Genomic DNA, 22,376 nt, shown 5'->3' with positions numbered 1-22,376 from the left:
GTGTGTGTGTGTGTGTGTGTGTGTGTGTGTGTTTGTGTGTGTGTGTTTGTTTCTGTGTGTTTGTGTGTGAGTGTGTGTGTGCGTGCGTTTCTGTGTGTGTGAGTTTCTGTGTGTGTGTGTGTTTGTTTCTGTGTGTGTGTGTGTGTGTGTGTGTGTGAGTGTGTGTGTGTGTGTGTGTGCGTTTCTGTGTGTGTGTGTTTCTGTGTGTGTGTGTGTGTGCGCATGCGTGCGTGTGTGCCAATCAGTAGTCTAAACAAGACGGCGCGCATCGACGGAGGCTCCAAGCGAGAGCTCTTTGTCGTCATGACAACTCGATGGGTGGCACGAGGAGATGGAAGTGGTGAATGAGAAGGGAGAGAGAGAGAGAGAGAGAGAGAGAGAGAGAGAGAGAGAGAGAGAGAGAGAGAGAGAGAAAGAGAGAGAGAGAGAGAGAGGTAGAGGAGGAGATAAATGGAGAGAGAGATGAAGAGTGGAGAGGCAAGGTGGAGCAGAGGGAGGTACCAGAGGGTGTGGACCCCTGTGTGTGTGGACGGCTCCAGACCGGATCCAGGCGGTACGGACCGGTCAGAGGGGTTTGTATTAACACATCACATCAACGCGTCTCCGCGTTGGGATCCATCCCCCGGAGGATCTGTCCTGCAGAGCTCTGCGTTCCTGATGGACTCTAGTCCTCGCCTCACTCCCCTGACCCTCCACAGTCAGGACGTCCGGAGCTACGGGTCTACGACGCTCCAGACCGGAACACCGGGAGACGCACCGAGGTGCAGGATACAATCCTGCGCCGTAACCACAGTGCCTTTGGGCGATTCGTGGGAGGGTGGGTTTAAGACTCATCCAGCAGCAGAACACATCTGAACTAAAGGTGTGTGTGGTCTGGGTCTGGTCTGGTACTGAGACTAGACTGGTCTGATACTGGTCTGGTACTGGTTTGTACTGCTGGTCTGGTACTGGGTCGAATACTGGTCTGGTACTGGTACTGCTACTGGTGTGGTTCCGGTCTGGTACTGGTACTAGACTGTTCTGGTACTGGTCTGAACTGGTGTGGTTCTGGTCTCACCGTAGTCGGTGATGGACTTGGGGGCGCGCAGGTCGGGTCCGTCCGTGTTACGCTTCTTGTTCTTGGACTTCCAGGCGTGGTAGACCTTCAGGCGCCGGTGGAACTCCTCCCTGCAGGCGGCCAGCAGCTCAATGTCTGCAGACACACAACAAACAACAACATCTTACTTTCACTTTCAGTTTCACATCCCCTCCCAGTAATGACATCATCAGGTGATGAGCTTCCACTTCCAGTCTCTTTTGTGACACTTTGGATGTACAAGAGACCATGGAGGACGACCCGAGTCTGGGCCAATCGGGCGGCACTTGAGCTGTGATTGGCCAAGATTAGTCTTCACATGGGTGGAAGGGCGGGAAAGGGCCGCTCGATGGACCAATGGCAGGCAGCGAACACGGAAGTTAAAGGTAAAATATGAAACATGGAAACTTAAGTTTAACAAATCAATTTATACCCGACCTGAATACATATAAAATATGTATTCAGGTCAGAGTAAACAATAGAAATAGGTAATAAATGAAGAATGAATTTGAATAACAAACAAGCTGATGTTAAAATGGGAAAAGTTCCGTGCTGCCGGTATATCTGACCCCTGACTGACCCCCCCCCCTGACTGTGGAGCGGTATAACACGGGGCCCCGGAATCCCTTAGAGACGGTGACCGTGATCAAAGGCTTTGGAGATAAAATGGACTTGACAATCGCCATGACAACGCAGCCGCAGCAGCCTCCGTGCCGCCATCAGACACGGTCCCCGTGACGACGCCGAGACGCAATCACACCAGACACCACAGAGGAGCGGCGGAACGCGCTGCACGTCGACATCTGCCGGGGCGGAGCAGGACGGACAGACGGTCAGGGGACAGCGAGGGGGGACGGACGGACAGACGGCCACCACGGGACAGACACGAGTCCCGTCTCCCCAGATGAACGCCGACCCTGAGGGCGCGGCAGCGTCGCTCTGCAGTCGGGCGGTCACGTGACGAGAGGCTTAACGCACACTAAGTGGTTCCGTCACGCTCAGCTCCACCAAGGGGAGAAAAACACTCTGGGGGGAGGGGGCGGCGGGAAGGGCACCCAGCGCATCAAAGACAACAAGGGAGACAAAGGTCTGCTCTGCACTCGTCGCATGCACGGCTAATTTGCAGTGCAGCCGCCGCTGGTGGGGGCGGAGGCTGGGGTGGGTGGTGGTGGTGGTGGTGGTGGCGTGGGCGGCGGCAGCGTCCCTGAACACACTCTTCAGTCTGTCAGCGTGTCGCCAGGCGGCGGCGGGCAGCACATCTGTATTCAGCCCCCGGTCTCGGCGAGGGAGCGTCTGATAACAGCGCTGTATCTCGGCCCCGCCGGGGGCCGGCTCCCTCCGCTGGGACCATTAACATCCAGGCTTCCGCTGGCGGTCTGCCCCCCGACCGCTACCCCCAGCCCGTCATCCTCCTCCTCCACCCACCTCCCCTCCACCCAAACCCCCCCTAAGCTCCGACAGATGGAGACGGAACAGCGGGAAATGGACAAAATTGCCGGGAACGTTTGTTCCTCGACCCGGTCACCCGGGAAATCGTTGTTTTTCTACCCTGGAGAGTGCTGCGCTGGAATGCCTCCAGACATCGTGGTCTGACCCCAGCTCCTCCTTGCCGGGTTTCAGCCATCCCAGCCTCTGAGGCCAGAGGCGATGGCAACACGGTCTACAGCATAGAACATCGCTGTTACTATAACCTGGACGACGGTGACGCAACATGCAGGAGGCAGCAGTACCTGTTTACCATGGATAGAGGGCTCCACGACAGACACACAGGGGTACGATTAACGTACCTGAGTCCAGTCGCTGCTGAACCTCACTGTCACCGTCGCCGCGCCGACCTGGCGGCACGCGATAGGTCGGTTACCCGAGCATGTGACCGGTGACGGACGGACTCACCGCAGGAGGTGTTGATGGCGTCCCGCAACTCGGCGTACTTCCACTTGCTCAGCTCGTACTTCTTCACGCCCGCCGCCGCCTTGGACGCCTGCACCAGCGGCCCCCTGGACAGGGAACACGGCAACGCACACAGGAAGTCACCGTCCGTTCACAGGAAGTCCCCCTCCCGCTCACAGGAAGTTCTCACACCGCCGGGAGGAGAGGAGAGGGGAGGGGAGTCCAGCGACGGGGGGAGAGAGAGAGAGAGAGAGAGAGAGGGGGAGGCGCGATAGAGAGGGAGAGAAAGTCTTGGACTGGATTCTCTAGAAATGATTGTTTTAACGGTTTGTTTTACCCCCCCAGCGTTGGCCAGAGGTCGGGAGCCGGAGCCCACACTGTTTACTACACCAGCCTCGCTGCCAGTTACACAAATCTGCAGCGCTCACGATTAAACACCTGGAAACTCCCCAAGTGTTCGACTGCGGTCAGAAAGCCCGACAGCGATAATCACAGCCCCCCGACCACAACACCTGGAGGGTAAAACAAACGGCGGCCGTTATTTGCATATTCAAATGGCGATTCATTTGGCGCTCTGAACCGAAGTCAAGGCAGAACAGGTCGGGGGTCCGGGGGGTTACTGGGAGAGAGCACTGGGAGAGCTGGGAGCCAGAGAGAGAGAGGGAGAGTGTTACAGCATTCCCGCGTCTCCCCGTCCAGTCCTGGGGGGAGGGGTCTGTCTTGGGGGGGGCGGGTTCCCAGCGTGAGAGAGGAGAGAACTTCAGGAATGGAACGAGAGGATGGAGACTGAACCCTGCACTGCCCTGACCCCTGAGCAGTACACCTTCTAGTGCTGCGGGTTCCACTGCCTTAACCCCTGAGCAATACACCTTCTAGTGCTGAGCACTGCCTTAACCCCTGAGCAATCTGTAGTCTGATGCTACATGTGTTCCCTCTCTCTTCAAACCACCACCACTACTGACAGTATTTCACTGCCCATAAAGGCACAGAAAGACCATATATAGATACATCTATATAGATACACTGATATATCTCTATATGAAATACAAAAAGACGGACCGTGAATGTGTGAGCACGTTGTTGACAAACAACAGTTGTTGATCTGATATATTCTCTACTGAAAACACAATCTGCCCCTCTATCTTCCTCCACGATGCTGGCTGCCGTTCGCTGAGCATTCTGGGACGTGATCCAGCGCACTCACACGCTGTGGATTCAGTCCCGGGTCAGAGGATCACTTGACCACTCTGCTGCAGCAAAGAACACTCCACGGGCCCCCTGGTGGACGGGTCCTCACCCATACTCTAATCCGATTGGTTCGGTGTCACCATGACAGCAGCTGCCTGGAGGGGAACCCATGGCAACGAGGACCTAACCGTCAAAGAAGAAAGCCGTTTTTCTAAAGCCGTCACTTCCTGCTGTCTCTCCTTCACTTCCTGCCGTCTCACCTTCTAAAGCCCTCAATTCCTGCTGTCTCACATTCACTTCCTGCTGTCTCACCTTCTAAAGCCCTCAATTCCTGCTGTCTCACCTTCACTTCCTGCTGTCTCACCTTCTAAAGCCCTCAATTCCTGCTGTCTCACCTTCACTTCCTGCTGGCTCTCCTTCTAAAGCCCTGAATTCCTGCCGTCTCTCCTCCCAACACCTCCACGCCCTCACTTCCTGCTGACGCCTTCGTGTTCCCAGTATTGATTGACAGGTATGAGCTAATCAGCTGTTTGGAGGAGACGTAGCCTCCCTAGCCGCGCCGCGAGGGTTACGTGCTAGCGGTTAGCCTTGGGCTGACGCCGCGCCCATTCACGCTGCCTGTTAAGTGAGCTAACGAGGCAGCTAGCCAAACGGCCCTGCGCGGCGCTGCTAAGCAGCACATTAGCACCAGCTGGGTCGTTGGCAGAGCTCGTCAAGGCCGTGGCCTTGGCCCAGCCTCCTCTCGGCCTCCTCTCTCCGGCCTTGGCTGACCACGTGATGGAGACTTAATAAGCAGCCTTCATTCACCACAGAGCTCCTGTGTTTCATGTGCGGAGCGACCTGATTCACCTCATTCATTTGCTTTGAGGAGGGAAAAGATTTTGTCTTGAGGAATTAACCTGAAATTAAAGGTGAAAATCTGGTTGAAAACAACAGATTGAGCAAATGGTCCAATCAAGGGGATCGGTGTGATTCAAAACACTCCATTTTGGTTTAAAGATTTGAATGAAACGGGAGATTTCCGCGGTTTGATGCGGTTGCGAGGCGGATGCTACCCACCTAGCGAGTAGCTCGGTCATTTCCATGGCCATTTCCTCCCTGGGGGAGCAGTACGGTATAGACACAGTTAGCATGTAGCACAGTTGGGCACGAGCTAGCCAATGCTAACCCTGCTTATAGTTGTAACAGAACATGGTGTACATAGAGTCATGTTGAAACTATGTAACAGAATATGATTTAAAGATTCAGGATTTGGTATAAAAAATAACAATAATAAAGCAAACAAAAGTGAAAGTGAAAGTGATGGAAAAACATGGACTACACCAGAGGGGTAGATTATGGGGTAGAAACTAACCCCATAATACCCCTATAGACAAACCCTACCCCAAAATAATACGTCAATCATAATAACGAATCAAAACAAATAAAACCTTTAAAATAGCAAACTTACAATTCAAAAAGGGACACCCAATCCAAGACTTAAGACTTAAATGGTTAAGTCATACCTCAAATGCATACAAATTATTCAGCTATTTTGATTCTGGGATGAACTACAAATCGGTCGTCAATGCTACACAATTAAATAACTAAAGCTCCCGTAGGTGGAAGCCCTGGTCACCACAGTGTCGGGGTGGTCGGGATCAGACAGATAGCGGGGAGTGGTTGTGAACCTGTTGCACCCCACTTCTGAGTCCCAACCTCTACACACACCGTTAAAGTGCTCAACAGGAAAGGACAGCATTCAGGGAGCACCTTCAGACCAGTGGCTCAAAGAGCTTTATAATAATTGCCTCACATTCACACTCATACACATTGACACACTCATTCACACACACACGTTCACACACTGACGGCGGTGTCAGCCGTGCAAAGCGACAGCCAGCCGGTCGAGAGCAGTCAGAGTGAGGTGCCTTGCTCAGAGACTCCTCGACACTGCAAGGAGGAGCTGGGAACGGAAACGGCGTCCGACCCGCTCCACCTCCTGAGCCTCCTGAACTGAGGAGGTGGTCAAAGTCGAAGCTACGCCCGTACGCTCCGCCCTGGGCTCCCTTGAACAGGACGCTCTGTACGCTAGCTAACGCGTCTCTAGAGGTTCAGTTATGGTCCCACGTCGACGCAACGCAAAGACCTCGCAGACGCTTCAACGCAGTCGTGAACCTGTTTCGGTTCTGCGTCGGGTTTTAGTGAGTGGACCAATCACAGCCCTTGCTGCTGCATCGCCTCAACGGAAGGTTACAATTTTTGGGAGGCGCACGTCCGGCCCTTGCGGTGGACGCAAGGAGGGTCTGTGAGGACTTAAGGGGTCCGTAACCCCCTTTGTGTTGCGTTGACGTTGAACCATAGCCGAGTCTTAAGGCTCACTGAGCCGACGCTGTTAGCTAGCTAACGCGTCTCTACGGCTCACTGAACGGTTCCTCGGGCGCGGCTCGCGGCGAGACATCACTCCGGGCGGGGCCGGGGTGGGGATCGGGGGGCGTGTGAGGTGTGATTTTTCCGACCCGCTGCAACAGGAAATGGGAATTTGGCCGTCACACAGGTATCAATTGGAACTCGAGGAGGTGTGACCTCAAACACAGGCGGGCTAATGACAGCGTGGATGTTAACCCGCCTGTTGTGGGGGCGGAACACTTCCTGTCAGCCCGACCAATGATTGATGAGGCCGAGAAACCACAACCAACCAAACACCCAGTGCCAGACTGGGACGGGGCTGTCTAACCATAACCCTGTTATTTAAGGGGAGGCTGGTTTCCTGTCTGGGAGAGATGACGACAAAGACAGGAAACTAAAGGAGGAATAAATAAGAAAAACAGAATGAGGAGCAGGTTGGACGCAAGGAGGGAGAGAGAGGACAGAGAGGAGAAGGAAGGAGTAGGGGAGGAGAAGGGAGGAGAAGGAGAAGGGAGCTGAAAGGAGGGGCAGGGAGCAGAGGATAGGAGCAGAGAGGGTTGAGGGAGGAGCAGGGAGGAGCACAGAGGAGCAAGGAGCAGGAAGGAGGAGAGAGGAGCAGAGGAGAGAGGAGGAGCAGGGATGAGAGAGGAGCAGAGAGGAGAGGGGAGCAGAGGGGAGCAGAGAGGAGCAGAGGAGAGAGGAGCAGGGATGAGAGAGGAGCAGGAAGGAGGGAGGAGCAGAGAGGAGAGGGGAGCAGAGAGGAACAGGGAGGAGGGAGGAGCAGGGAGCAGCCTCTCTGATCAGGGTCTCTGATCACCCCCATACACACGGCGGCAGCTCCACCGATGTGATGTCACCCAGGCTCACATGTTCTCGTCTCGCTCTGCTCCTCGTCAACAGGTTGAGAATGTCTTCTCTCAGACGCACAGAAAAACATCCGCTCTAATGACACACACACACACACACACACACACCCAAGGCTAACGGTGCTAACGAGGCCGGAGACTCCGCCCACCAGGTGAGGCGCTACACCTGGCTAATGAGCAGCAAGCTGAAGTAGCTTAGCAGCTAACCACTGACGAGCACCAGGTGACGGAAAGGACAGAAAACCAGGAAGAGGTCACAGACTGAGCTGTGATGTCGGAGGGGTCAGAGGTCAAACCTACATGGTCAAACCCTTCAACTTCGCACCGGCACCGGCACTGCAAACACAAGGGTCAAGGGTCAACATTACGCCACGCTTACTCTGACCAATCACAGACGAGCAAGGTCATTCCTTGACTCCTCCCATTTCAGATTTCCCTAACCCTCTGATTGGAGGACGGATCACATGTCCTCTTACCAAACCTGCCAATCACGTTCGTGCTCCAATTACTACTGACGCCCTGATTAGAGGGGGAGGGGCCAGCAGTGTTGCAGTAGTGTTACGAGAGAGAGAGAGAGAGAGAGAGAGAGAGAGAGAGAGAGAGAGAGAGAGAGAGAGAGAGAGAGAGGGGGGGGGGGGGGGGTGAGAGAGAGAGACAGAGAGGGAAAGAGAGAGAGAGAGAGAGAGAGAGAGAGAGAGAGAGAGAGAGAGAGAGAGAGAGAGAGAGAGAGAGAGAGAGAGAGAGAGAGAGAGAGAGAGAGAGAGAGAGAGAGAGAGAGAGAGAGGCTAGTGTTGTAGCTTGCTGGAGAAAGGTGGTCTCCATGTTAGGGTCAAAGGTTATCTGGAAGCATGCAGGGAAGGTGCGGGCTCAGGGGTCGGAGGTCAAAGTGGGGGGGGGGGGTCGATAGAGCTCTGGGGGGGACGGGGGGTTAAAGGTCGTGAAACTTGGTCCTTACGCGGCTCGGTCTGGAGACGATGGGGCACCTGATGAACCGTTACTAGAGAGAGAGAGACATAGAGACCCAGAGAGAGAGAGAGAGAGAGAGAGAGAGGAGAGAGAGAGAGAGAGAGAGAGAGAGAGAGAGAGAGAGAAAGAAAGAAAGAAAGAAAGAAAGAGAGAGAGAGAGAGACCCAGAGACAGAGACACCCAGAGACAGAGAGAGCGAGAGAGACATAGAGACCCAGAGAGAGAGAGAGAGAGAGGAGAGAGAGAGAGAGAGAGAGAGAGAGAGAGAGAGAGAGAGAGAGAGAGAGAGAGAGAGAGAGAGAGAGAGAGAGAGAGAGAGACATAGAGACCCAGAGAGAGAGAGACACCCAGAGACAGAGAGAGAGAGAGAGACAGAGACCCAGAGAGAGAGAGAGAGAGGACCCAGAGAGAGAGACACACCCCAGAGACAGAGAGAGAGAGAGAGAGAGAGAGAGAGAGAGAGAGAGAGAGAGAGAGAGAGAGAGAGAGAGAGAGAGAGAGAGGGACCCAGACGTTGTGAGAGAGTGATGGAGAGGGAGAGAGAGAAACAGGAAAACAATAAGAGTGGTTACAGTTAAAAGGACAGAAAAACCCAAATGAATAATGTATACAATCATACATGAATAAAATGAATGAATGAATAAATAAATAAAATGAAAACTATGAATAGAATGAATGAATGAATAAAATGAAAACTATGAATAAATAGAATGAATGAATGAATAAAATGAATGAACATCTGGTGAGAGTCACATATCCTGATGAAATCCTTTTCGAGTTCCAGTGTGTGTGTGTGTGTTTGTGTGTAAGGCTGAGTGTGTGTGCGTGCGCGTATAGCTGAGTGTGTGTGCGTGCGTGCGTGCGTGCGTGTGTGTGTGTTGCTGTTTGTGTGTGTGGCCAAGTGTGTGTGTGTGCATCTCTAGCTGTATGCATGCGTGTTTCTGTGTGTGTGTGTGTCTGAGAGTGTGTTTGTGTGACCTGTGTGTGTGCGTGTGTGTGTGTATCCGTGTGTGTGTGCGTGTGTGTGTGTGCGTGTGTATGCGTATCCGTGTGTGTGTGTGCGTGTATCCGTGTGTGTGCGTGCGTGTGTGCGTGTGTTACCTGTGCGTGTGTGTGTGTGTGTGTGTGCGTGCGTGCGTGCGTGTGTGTGTGTATCCGTGTGTGTGCGTGCGTGTGTGTGTGTGTGTGCGTGTGTTACCTGTGCGTGTGTGTGTGTGTGTGTGTCCGTGTGTGTGTGTGCGTGCGTGTGCGTGTGCGTGTGTGTGTGTGTGTGTCCGTGTGTGTGTGTGCGTGCGTGTGCGTGTGCGTGTGCGTGTGTTACCTGCGCAGCAGCGCGTCGGCCTGCGTCTCCTCGGGGATAAGCTCCGCCTCGCTCTGGGCGATCCGGAGCGCCAGCTCCCGGTCCCGGCGCTCCTGCTCCTGAACCGCCTGCCGGGAATTCTCCTCCTCCCGCTCCGCCTCCACCTGCGCCTCCATCTCCACCTTCACCCCACACACCACACATATATCATATATATAACATACATAACATATATATACACATAACATCTCCACCTTCACCCCACACCACAAATATATAACCTATATAACATACATAACATATACATACATAACATCTGCACCTTCACCCCACACACCACATATATATCATATATATATATACACACACACACCACATATATATATACACATAACATACATCACATATATATAACTTGTATATCATATATATATACATAACCTATATCACATACATGACATATACTGTATATCACATATATAACATATACATATATATCATACATATATATATATACTTATTACACGGGTCTTCTCACTGCCGTGGAACGCGCCGTTCATTTGCATGGGGCCTTCACAACATCCGGCGGTGAATTATATTCGATAATTCAGCGTTGCTAAATATAATTAGCAGCGGTGAATTATAATTGATGATTCACCGTTGATTCAAGCGACGTCTACGTCTCTTGCGGACTATTTCTCTGCTGATCCACATTAAGAATGCTGGTAACAAATAAATTGTAAAGAGACACAACATGTGAAGTCACTTTTTCGTTTTGGCAAGTAGCCGTGTAGTAAGCGGGATAATGTATAGAACGTCGCCGGCCATCATCGAAAGTAAGCCCCTTCATGGCGATATATATCATATACAGGACATATATATATCATATACATAACATATATATAACATACATCATATGTACATCATATGCATACCATATACATCATATAAATAACATATAGATCACAAATATATCACATACATAACATATATATGACATATATCATATGCATGACACATATATCATATATATCACATATACATAACATATACATCATATACATGACATATACATCATATACATGACATATGTATCATATACATGACATATGTATCATGTACATGACATATATATCATATACATGACATATGTATCATGTACATGACATATATATCATATACATGACACATGTATCATGTACATGACATATATATCATATACATGACACATGTATCATGTACATGACATATATATCATATACATGACATATGTATCATGTACATGACATATGTATCATATACATGACATATGTATCATATACATTGTGCTGTGTAACCTGTGCTCTCTCTCCACAGGTTGACCCGAGGCTGCCCTGTGACACCGCTGACACAACTTCCGGGTAGCCGGCTTGGTTTGTTTGGTTTGGTTCTTTCTCGGTTTGTATCTATTTTTCCAGTATTTTTATCTGCGACCTGTTCTGCACAATCTGTATTGTATTCGCTGTTTCCTCGTTGGAGCTCCGTCTGCATCAACCAAGGTAAGCATGGACTCCGGTTGCTCTTGTTCCGCCATTTGTCATAGATAAGAGAGCTCTGTTAGAGAGACGTATCTGTCAGTTAGAGGACGAAAGGGTAGCGAGCATAAAGAAGACAGATTCGCCAGAAAGTATAGAGAACAGAAACCGCCAGGCGGACTCGTAGAGCTGATGCTATCGTTAGCAGTGACTCAGTCTAGGCAATCCTGTCGGCAGCACCACTTGCGAAGGCGGACAGCATCCTGCCTCGCAAGTCTTTTTCGGGGGTAAAAACGCTAGTCATAGGCGACTCTGTTATACGTAAAGTTAGATTACACACCCCAGCGCAAGTTATTTGCCTACCCGGGGCCAGGGCTCCCGACACTGAGGCTAATCTTAGGGTGCTGGCAAGCGGTCAAATCACACACGGAGTTAGATTAGATGCATCAAACACCGACAATAGTTTCGACAACATTGTAGTTCATGTCGGCACCAACGATACTAGGATGAGACAAACCGAGGTCACACAAAGCAACATAGCTATGCTTTGTGACTTCGCCAGAAAGATGTGTCGGCAACGATTTATTCTCTCTGGCCCTCTCCCCGATAAGGGTAATGATGAGCGTTATAGTAGATTATTGCCTCTAAATCGCTGGCTGGCACGATATAGTTCAGAGCAGGGTTTTGGTTTTATAGATAACTGGCCCTCCTTGTGGGGCCGCCCTGGTGTGCTCATGAGAGACGGCCTTCACCCTACTGGGTTAGGCGCCTCAATTATGTCCAAAAACATAGATAGATGTCTTAGGCAGGCGTGACTCATCCACTCACAGCACGATGGGTTGCAGGAGTTTAGCAAACCTGCTAGCAACATGATAGTTTACGTTGCAGAGTCTAGAACAGCAGGTGGGTTAGCTGAACCAGTTAACCAGGATGATGTATCTATTGCACCTACCCTTTCAGAGCTGAGTGTTAACCGGACTCCCTCTGAAAATAACGCTGTACCTATATGTGCGGTGGTGCGGCCTCGCGCTGTCTCGAGGTGTCTCGAGGTGTGAAACCCGCAGGCGATGGCCGCGTCCATTATGTCGAAATCTCGCTATGCCACTGACCGCTTCAGAGCTGAGTGTTAACCGGACTCCCTCTGAAAATAATAAAATGGTAGCACTCAGAATAGGTTTCATGAATATAAGGTCGCTTTCATCTAAAGCGCTCTTGGTCCAGGATCTAATTGTTGATAATAAGATCGACATTGTGGGCCTTTGTTAAACCTGGTTAAAACCAGATGAGTTTCTGGCCCTAAACGAAGCTACTCCCCCCAATTTCGTCAGCGCCCTAGTATCAGCAGAAGTAAAGAAAGGTGGTGGAGTAGCCCTGATATCTAATTCTTAGTTTCATTTAAAGCCAAAGAATAGATATATATTCAGATCCTTTGAGGTGCTCGCGTTCTGCTCCTCAGCTCCCCGACAAGCGAAACGAGTTCCAGACTCTTTTGTTTTAGCTGTAGTATACCGTCCCCCAGGACCGTATTCACTTTTTGTTGAGTTTTCTGATTTTGCAGCTGATCTGTCTACATATTCAGACAATATTTTGCTTATTGGGAATTTCAACATTCATGTGAATAACCCATCTGATGCCCTCGCAAGGGCTTTTCTGTCCATTACAGATACGCTTGGCTTCAAACAGCTCGTCCAGCACCCAAACCACATCGGTGGAAACACGCTGAACCTCGTTTTGACCCGCGGTCCAGACATTACACAGCTAATGGTCTCTCCCACCACCTCAGCTTTATCAGACCATTTTTTGCTCACTTTCCAGGTGGTGGGATCCTGCCCCTGCGACGATCAGCAGGCTACTTTCAGCTGTCGCCGCATCACCCCTGCAACCATTACAGCGATGGCAGATAAGTTACCCCGTTCACTTGCTCCTCTTTGTAACTACAGGGGTTCTGTGGAGTGCCTCACTGATGACCTCAACAATGCCTTGTATGCTGCCAATGATTCAGTTGCGATCATTGAAAAAAACAGCTCCCTGGTTTAATGCAGACACGCGCACCCTGAAGCGAAGTTGCAGGCTTGGGTAAAGGGGTGTCACACATAGGATATATCATATAAATGACATACAGCCTGGGCAAAAGCTCCAAAATGAAAATAGTTAAAGACATCCAATGATCACGGCCGATGAGTGAAGCTTTGGAACGCCTTGAAGCACCGTAGGACAAACTGAAGTCCCTCTGATCAGAACTACTGTGATCGACGCTCTAATTAACCTCTCCAACGATCACCTTTTCAACGGGGTTGTCCCTCTCCAGTGAGGGCCTAAATATCAGAGTGCTAACCTCGTTAAGCCAGGCCCTCTCTAATTGACCTCCAAGCGGCCCCAGAAGGGGAGGAGCCAGCGGCCCCAGAAGGGGAGGAGCCAGCGGCCCCAGAAGGGGAGGAGCCAGCGGCTCCAGAAGGGGAGGAGCCAGCGGCCATCTCTCAGCAGAGACGCCGGCCGACAGACACCTGTTTGCTCGTTCCTCTCGGCGCGCCCGCTCCACACTCGGCAACTATAAATTAGGTTCCCCCCCCCCCCCCCACGGGCAGCAGAGCGGCGGAGACGCAGCCCCCCAGCACAGAGGAAATCATTCCGGCACCGCCTCGGTTCCCCCCAGAGAGGAACGGAGCATCAATCACAGCAGACCAGCGAGACGCAGATCTGAGGCGCTGAGCCCCTCAGACACACCGAGAGAGAGGGGCTTCGTCTGGCTTAAACAACGTTAACGCAAACACACAGCCAAGCACATCCAACTACACACTCACAAACACACACAATGACAAATGAACACACAAACACTCACACAAGGTCACACACAGACATAACCGTCACCGTTTTCTACGGTATCCGTTATCACCGCTCAGATAAAGAGGTTAAGATCATTGTGTCCTACTGTGTCTGCTTATCCTCTACGACCTTTGACCTTACATCCGGCTGAATGGGAATGTCTGTTGACCCTTCAGAACAGCAAGAGGCTATACATCACACTCTATGCTCTGTGTGTGTGTGTGAGCTCACTGTCTTTACGTGGGTAACAAAACACGTTCCACATACGTGTGCTATAGCTTCACCTAAAGGTCAGCAGGACCTTTACGAGAGAAAGAACGCATGTAAGCTAACATTTTATTTAGCTGTGGGGGGAGAGGGAGGGCCGGGGAGAGGGAGGGAGAGAGAGAGAGAGACGGGGAGAGAGAGAGAGAGAGAGACGGGGAGAGAGAGAGAGAGAGAGAGGGAGAGAAACATATCGTAGGGATATGGATTGATAGAGAGAGTAAAAGCAGAGGTCATGTGCTGGGTGATTAATGTACAGGTCTGCTCCATATCTCTCACTCTTCCTCCCCCTCTCCCTCTCTCTACCTATCTCTCTCTCTCTCCCTCTCCATCACTCTCTCTCTCTCCCTCTCTCTACCTATCTCTCTCTCTCTCCATCACTCTCTACCTCTCTCTCTCTCTACGTAAATATGCCAGCAGCTTCATAACTCACGGCAGCCCCCAGCGTCTCCCCCATCCCAAGGTGGTCAAACTGGGACAGCCGACCGCCCAGAACCTGATCCCTGGCGGTTCCCCCGGTTCACGGTGAGCATCACCCCACTGCAGGTGTTAAATGGTCCTCCTCTGGTTTGGGACTGGAGGATACCGGTAACCGTGGCGACGGTGAAAAGGAGAGAGGAGCGAGCACCAACCTGGATGATCCTCTCCTCCTCATCCCTCTTCTTCCTCTCCTCCTCCTCCACCTTCCTCTTCTGCTCCATCTCCGATTTCCTGAGAGAGAGAGAGAGAGAGAGAGAGAGAGAGAGAGAGAGAGAGAGAGAGAGAGAGAGAGAGAGAGAGAGAGAGAGAGAGAGAGAGAGAGAAAGAAAGAAAGAAAGAAAAGGAGAGAGGGAGACAGAGGGAGGGAGAGATTTACAACGTGTTAGATGACAGTGTTGTTACGGTGTTCAGCTATAATGTTGATGAGGGGGCGAACGATGGAGCAGTTACAGGGGCTGGGGGCAATCATGTGACAAATTGGGGTGATTGACGACTGGTCCGATCCCAGTGGAGCACGGCTCTCAGTTTCCTCCGTCAAGGTCGCCCCCCTCTACGGGGAGAGGGGGGAGAGAGGGAGGAGCCACTGAACTATAGCACCTCAACCTACACACTTCACAGACACGCCCCCCCCCAACAGCCCGGCCAATCAGGACAGACTTTGTATTAAAGGTCAGTGAATCCAGAGAGGTCGTCTCTTCCGATGCAATCGCCCCACAAACACCCCCCCCCCCCCCCCTTTTACCCGCCCCCGGCCCTGTTTCCATGACAACACCCTTGAGCCGGGGTACGTTGCCCAAAGGGCGAGGGGGGGTGGGGGCGGTGGTTTGTGACGGGCCGATGGGGCTCATCAGGCGCTCCAAGGAGATGTTCTCCGCTAAGGGACCGGTCCAGACCAGCTAAGGGACTGATCCAGACCGGTCCAGACCGGTCCAGACCAGTCTGGATCAGTCTGGATCAGTCTGGACCAGAGCGCCAAGCAGAACTACGGGCGAGCCGGATCAGGAGATGAACCGGCTCCTCTGACCGGTCACTCGTCCACCAGACAAGGGAGCGGTCAGAAGGACGCCCGCCATCAGCCAATCACCAGTCAATGTTCAGAGTTCACCTGAGACTCTACATAGCCTCCCCCTCCGACGCCTACTGCTCATTTCATGTTGTACGTCCTGGCACTTAAAACTAGCATATGGTGTAGTGTCTTATCCTAGCTATCTTTGTTATTGCCATGGCAGCCACGCCTACCATCGAAGGTGACAAAACACTTCTGCCGGTGGTATAAAGGGATCGAACCAGGTTCTTTCACTTGGTGAAGAAGAACCAGCACTTGGTATTCCGACCAGGGCTGAGGCAGCTCGAGGTTTGTGTTACTGTGTGCGTTACTTGTTTAGCCATTCCTGGTATGTTGGTGTTCGATATGTACACAATCAACACTTCCACCTCGCTGATGAACGCCTTCTAGATCTCCGTGTTCAGAAACAACACCTGCTTATGATTCTGACTCATCCCGTTAATGCTTAACTACATCAACAACTATGACCATCTCCACGCTGTCACCTCCGCTGTCTGACCGCTGTGGTCTAGACCCTGCTGCTGCCGGGGGGATAGTCTGTACTACAGAGCAGCGATGGGTCAGTGTGGTCAGACAGGTCTCTGCTGGGTTTATGAGGTCGTCACGGTTAACGAGGACCTCGTGGTTTATAGCCCGCTTGCTAAGCATTAACCTGACCTGTTAAAACGGGATCACGTCATTAAGTCTGTGTGGAGCGTTTATCGGTGCCATGGTTCACCCCACTAGCTGAGAGGAAGCCAGAGAAAGGCTCCCAGCACAGGGGTTCAGAGGGAACAACGTGCTGAACAAAGATAGTACCAGTAGCATACTGGCTGGTACTAAGTGATAAAGCCCTATTTAAACCTCAACTCTACTCTGTACCTGGAAAAGGAAAATCTCTTTTGCGATGCATATTCATGACTTCTCTTCCGTTTATCTCAGGTCATAATATATATACACACACACACACATATATAGCTGTATACACGTTTTCTATAGGTTCTACATGTTTATATTATTTTAGTTACAGGCAGTAATATTATGTGTTTGAGTGCTGTTTTTTCCACGTTGAGGGCAGCACAATAAGACAGATTCTTTGTCAAGAATTGTTTTAAATCAACATGAACACAACGCTAACCTTTATCTCAAAGGGAGAACAATAAGACATTCTTCTTAAAAAAGTCCTAATAAATCAACATGAACCCAACACAACAGTTCCATTTTCCTCGCTGACAGCACAATAAGATAGATTATTCATAAAGAATTACTTATAAATCAACATGAACACAGCCCGACCCTAACCTCTATCACCAAGGCAACACAATAAGACAGATTATTCTTAAAGACGTCCTTTTTAAGCACCATGAACCCAAAAAACACTAAACTCTAACTCCAAGACAACACAAATAGATCCGTTCTGCTCAAAGACGTCCTTATAAACCACCATGAACACTAACTTAAAGACGTCCCCATAAACACATCACCAACTTAAAGTTGTCCCCATAAACCACCATGACCACAACACAATACTAACTTAAAAGGCATCCCCATAAACACAACACTAACGTAAAGACGTCCCCATAAACCACCCTGAACACAACACTTACCTAAAGCCGTCCCCATAAACCATCATGAACACAACAATAACTTAAAGACGGGCCCATAAACCACCCTGAACACAACACTAACTTGAAAAAGTCCCCATAAACCACCATGAACACAACATTAACTTAAAGACGGGCCCATAAACCACCCTGAACACAACACTAACTAAGACGTCCCCATGAATACAACACTAACTTAAAAGACGTCCCCACACACACAGCGCTAACTTAAAGACGTCCCCATAAACCACCCTGATCACTCACAGTCGGCGGTCGTCGTCCTCCTGCCGGCGGCGCTGCTCCTCTTCCTCCCTCCGCTGCCGCTCCCGGTCCATGTCCTCCTGGATGCGCTTCAGCCTCTCGCGCTCCTCCTCCTCCTTCTTCTTGTTCTGCATGGCGGTCAGCAGCTTCTCCGAGCGCCCCACCAGGGCCTGGTGCTCGTGGTCGATGTCCAGGCGGGACATCATGGTGCACTGTGGGGGAGAGAGGGGGCGGTGAGGCCGGGGGAGGCTTCCTCATATACGGGGACGCTTGAGGCCAAAGCACACAATAGGCCGGGGTCCTGTGTGAGGGGAGCGGACACACAGCTCCTCTGGGTGGGGTCTGTGGGCTGTGGGCTTCAGTCCATCAGCAGACGCTCTGACAAAGAGCTCCTCACAAAGGGAGGCTGAGGACGAAGAACCGGAGGAGCTACGGGAGAAACGGCCGTGGACAGAGTGACCATGACTCCAACAATCAGCTAGTACAGAGTAGCTGTGGGAGTCCCAACACGAAGTGAACAGAAACATATATAAATAAATATTCATTGTTATTGCATCTGCGGGGGCAGCAGACCGTAGGGAACTTGGTAGTGTTCGTTCTCCTCCCAGATGAAAGGTTCTGGGTTCAATCCCGTGTCTGCAGTCTAACCCGAAGGCATCCTTAGACTTGCTCCTATATGATCAGTATCTCAATCCCCCTGGGGAGTCCGCTAAACGACTGCAAGGTACATCTGAGGGATGTAGGGAAGTGCGTCAGATAACCGCTGTACACATGTCAGTCCAGGAGGTGTTGGTGGGAGAGGTGGGTCCTCTGATGTGTTTATAAGCCCGGGTAGTTATGATGGATGGCTGGGGCTGTGGGATTCTTTCATCTGACTTGATCAAGCCAGCGGGCTGAGGAGCGTTTATCCAGACGAGAGCAGACTGCCGCGATGGAGATGGACAGGTGGTGAAGAGAGACGTTATTCACAGTGTTCAGAAGCCTGGGGAGCTCCTCTCTACCATGCTTTGGTTAAGCTGAGACTTCATGTCTTATCCTGAATGTATTCACATTAGAACCCTCCCCTCCTTCGCCTGAAGGTGTGAATAACCACTTCACCTGAAGGTGTGAATAACCACCTCACATGAAGGTGTGATTGGTGAATAACCGCTTCACCTGGAAGGGTGAATAACCGCTTCACCTGGAAGGGTGAATAACCACTTGACCTGGAAGGGTGAATAACCACTTGACCTGGAAGGGTGAATAACCACTTGACCTGGAAGGGTGAATAACCACTTCCCCTGGAGGTATGAATAACCACTTCACATGAAGGTGTGAATAACCACTTCACCTGCAGGTGTGAATAACCATTTCACCTGGAGATGTGAATAACCACTTCACCTGGAGGTGTAAATAATCACCTCACATGAAGGTTTCAATAACCACTTCATCTGAAGGTTTCAATAACCACTTCATCTGAAGGTTTGACAAACCACTTCACCTGAAGGTTTGACCAACAACTTCTACTGAAGGTGTGAATGACCTATCCTGCATCTCTTTACAGAGCAGATGAACATTTAGGGACCCCTCCTCCATGACCTTTTGTATCTCCTCATGTCCGTGGCTGCTTCCCAAAGTGAAGGAAGCGTGCTCAACGGCCGCCCATTTAAGGACACTACTTCATAGAACGCCCACAAGCACTGTTCCAGTGTTGAGAACACACGAAAATTCGCGCCCTTTTCGTGTCCTTTATTTTTGAGAATTCCGAGATTTTTCAAGGATGCATCGATGGAGCCTCAACTAGCCAAAATACCCACAATCCTTTGCGTTCACACGCTACGCATGGTATTTACAAATTGCTTCTGGAAAGCAAGACACATTGCTTTACACAAGTGAAGTTTTTAAACGTTTTCAGAAATATTTTGTGCCGTCTTGCTTTTTATAGATTAATCATGTAAACGTTTTTTCAAATGTTTTTGCAACGTAATGATAGGCTATATTTTGCATGGATTGATTTGTTTTAATATGTAGGTAACCACCTAAGTAGCTGGTAACAATTTCAACAATTAAAATATACAAATATTTACCACTGGAGCAATATTAAAAAGAGGAAAGAGAAGCGCCTCCACACTAGCAAGTCGTTCCAAACTCTGAACACTACAAACGCTAGGCAGCACTCTAGCCTCATCTCCATCGTACGCGACAATCTAGGAAGTGTTCTAGCAAGGCTGCAGCCTTCACTTTGGGAAACAGCCCGTGTGGAGCTGGAGTTCATTACTGTGTTACAGTAGCTCTCTGCGACAAAGTCCCCTAGCGTACAGACGTCTGTCCTCTGGTTAGAGTCTCCCAGCGTACAGACGTCTGTCCTCTGGTTAGAGTCTCCCAGCGTACAGACGTCTGTCCTCTGGTTAGAGTCTCCCAGCGTACAGACGTCTGTCCTCCCTGAGAGGTTCACAGTGTACAGACGTCTGTCCTCCCTGACAGGTTCACAGTGTACAGACGTCTGTCCTCCCTGAGAGGTTCACAGTGTACAGACGTCTGTCCTCCCTGAGAGGTTCACAGTGTACAGACGTCTGTCCTCCCTGAGAGGTTCACTGTGTACAGACGTCTGTCCTCTGGTTAGAGTCTCCCAGCGTACAGACGTCTGTCCTCCCAGAGAGGTTCACAGTGTGCAGACGTCTGTCCTCCCTGAGAGGTTCACAGCGTGCAGACGTCTGTCCTCCCTGAGAGGTTCACAGCGTACAGACGTCTGTCCTCCCTGAGAGGTTCACAGCGTGCAGACGTCTGTCCTCCCTGAGAGGTTCACAGCGTGCAGACGTCTGTCCTCCCTGAGAGGTTCACAGCGTGCAGACGTCTGTCCTCCCTGAGAGGTTCACAGCGTGCAGATGTCTGTTCTCCGTTTGAGAGCCTCTGGCTCGCCTTTCAGCCCGTCTCGGTGACCGGGTCGGCGCTGCTGGGAGGCGGTATGGCGCAGGCATCTGTGTTTATGTATATATTATATATAGTAAGTACTGTGGAAGCGAGTGTGTGGCGGCGTTCCAAAAGATAAATATTCATCTGCTGGATGTTTTCTTTCCCATCCGGTAACAGAAGAAGGCAGCGCAGCCCGGTCAAGTATTGTGTTATGTGTTCTCTCTCTCCCTCTATCCCCCCCCCCCCACTCTCTTTCTCCCTCCCTCTCTCTCCCTCTCTCTCTCTCTCTCTCTCCCTCCCTCTCTCTCTCCCTCTTGCTCCCTCCCTCTCTCTCTCCCTCTCCCACTCTCTCTCTCTCCCGCTCCCTCCCTCCCTCCCTCCCTCTCGCTCTCTCCTGCTCTCCCCCTCTCTCTTTCTCTCTCTCTCTCCCTCTCCCTCTCTCTCTCCCCCGCTCCCTCTCTCTCGCTCTCTCTCTCTCGCTCTAAATTGGGTTTCGAGGACCATCAGGGATTTAAAGGGGTCACATGGACCAACAAAATAGGGATTTGCAAATTTAACAGAGTAGTGTCAGAGTGTTTCAAAGTGCTCTGTCTCGTCGAGTGGCAACAGAACCCTCCCCTCTTCAGGAGGGTGTGGACGGAGGGCTGTGGCGCGTCTCTGGGGGGGTGGAAGCAGACTCTAACACGGCGCTAAGTGTTTCCCCGTCAGCGTGGAGCGACTCTGTAGCCCGTCTCTGTGGGTGGGCCGGATCTGGAGAGGAGGCGGGACTCGAGAAGAACACGCTGCCTCTGGCATCCGGCCCCAACCCCGACCCACCAGACTCCACCGGACCCCAGCACCAAGTCTTCCTGCGACGGGGGCGGTCGTTTGGTCAGAGATGGCGTCGACTCCACCAACCCACGACTGATCCTTGGGCCTTTCCGTCCTGAGTCCGGGTGGGCCGCCCGTCCGTCTCTAACCGCCCCATGGTTTATTCACGGCGGAGACGAGGAAGATCTCGTTCACTGAAGAGAGGATCCGTTAAGAGGAGGACCAACAGCCAGGGCCTGGAGGGAGGGGGGCTGAGGACTGGTCGCCCCCCGGGGTCCAGCCCTGGGTCATGTGACGGTCGGGGCGGGCTGACTCGAGGTGTTGCGTAAAGACCCCCGGACTTGTGTGCACTTAGCAGCGGATAAAGCAGCACACACACACACACACACACACACACACTCACACTCACACACACACACACACACACACACACACGACGAGAGGCATGCAGCGATGGAAACACACCGCAGAATGTCTGGGATTGCGGGGGGCAGAGGGGTGTGTGTGTGTGTGTGTGTGTGTGTGTGTGTGTGTGTGTGTGTGTGTGTGTGTGTGTGTGTGTGTGTGTGTGTGTGTTTCCCAGGAACACATCGCCTTGGTAACCGCCATACCCCCCCCCCTCCCCCCGGCGGACTGCAGGGCATCAGGGAGGACGGCCGCCCACGCTGAGCAGGTGTGGAGATGAAGTGTGTGTGCGTGTTTCAGTGTGTGTGTGTGTGCATATGTAGTGTGTGCGTTTGCGTGTGTGTATGTGTGTACGTGTAGTGTGTGCGTTTTAGTGTGTATATGTAGTGTGTGAGTATTGTGTACATGTGCAAGTGCTTTAGTGTGTATACGTAGTGTGTGTGTGTGTTTTAGTGTGTGTATGTGGTGTGTATATGTAAGTAAATCTTTTGTGTGTATGTGGTGTGTATATGTGTTTGTTTATGTTTGTGTACGTGTATGTAGTGTGTGGGTGTTTTAGTGTGTATATGTAGTGTGCGTTCGTGCGCGCTTGCGTGTGTATGTGT

At 51.3% G+C, this 22,376-nt stretch overlaps 1 protein-coding gene across 1 annotated transcript in view; it reads right to left on the bottom strand.

The window, feature by feature from the left end:
* Nucleotides 1-22,376, bottom strand: part of LOC307088317 (unconventional myosin-VI-like) — a 79,859-nt gene that overhangs the window by 5,331 nt on the left and 52,152 nt on the right. Inside the window, exons 23-30 of the mRNA XM_079754170.1 lie at nucleotides 17,668-17,876; nucleotides 14,907-14,985; nucleotides 9,695-9,855; nucleotides 8,363-8,404; nucleotides 7,708-7,743; nucleotides 5,213-5,251; nucleotides 2,969-3,072; nucleotides 1,058-1,192 (exon numbers count right to left, since the gene is read on the bottom strand). Of these exons, the coding sequence (XP_079610296.1) occupies nucleotides 1,058-1,192; nucleotides 2,969-3,072; nucleotides 5,213-5,251; nucleotides 7,708-7,743; nucleotides 8,363-8,404; nucleotides 9,695-9,855; nucleotides 14,907-14,985; nucleotides 17,668-17,876 (805 nt within the window). The remainder of the gene's footprint in view (nucleotides 1-1,057; nucleotides 1,193-2,968; nucleotides 3,073-5,212; nucleotides 5,252-7,707; nucleotides 7,744-8,362; nucleotides 8,405-9,694; nucleotides 9,856-14,906; nucleotides 14,986-17,667; nucleotides 17,877-22,376) is intronic.

This window comes from Pollachius pollachius (assembly GCF_949987615.1).
Source record: "Pollachius pollachius genome assembly, chromosome: 16".
NCBI lineage: Eukaryota > Metazoa > Chordata > Actinopteri > Gadiformes > Gadidae > Pollachius > Pollachius pollachius.
Note: the sequence above shows the minus strand (reverse complement) of the source record. Positions and strands in the feature narration are given on the sequence as shown.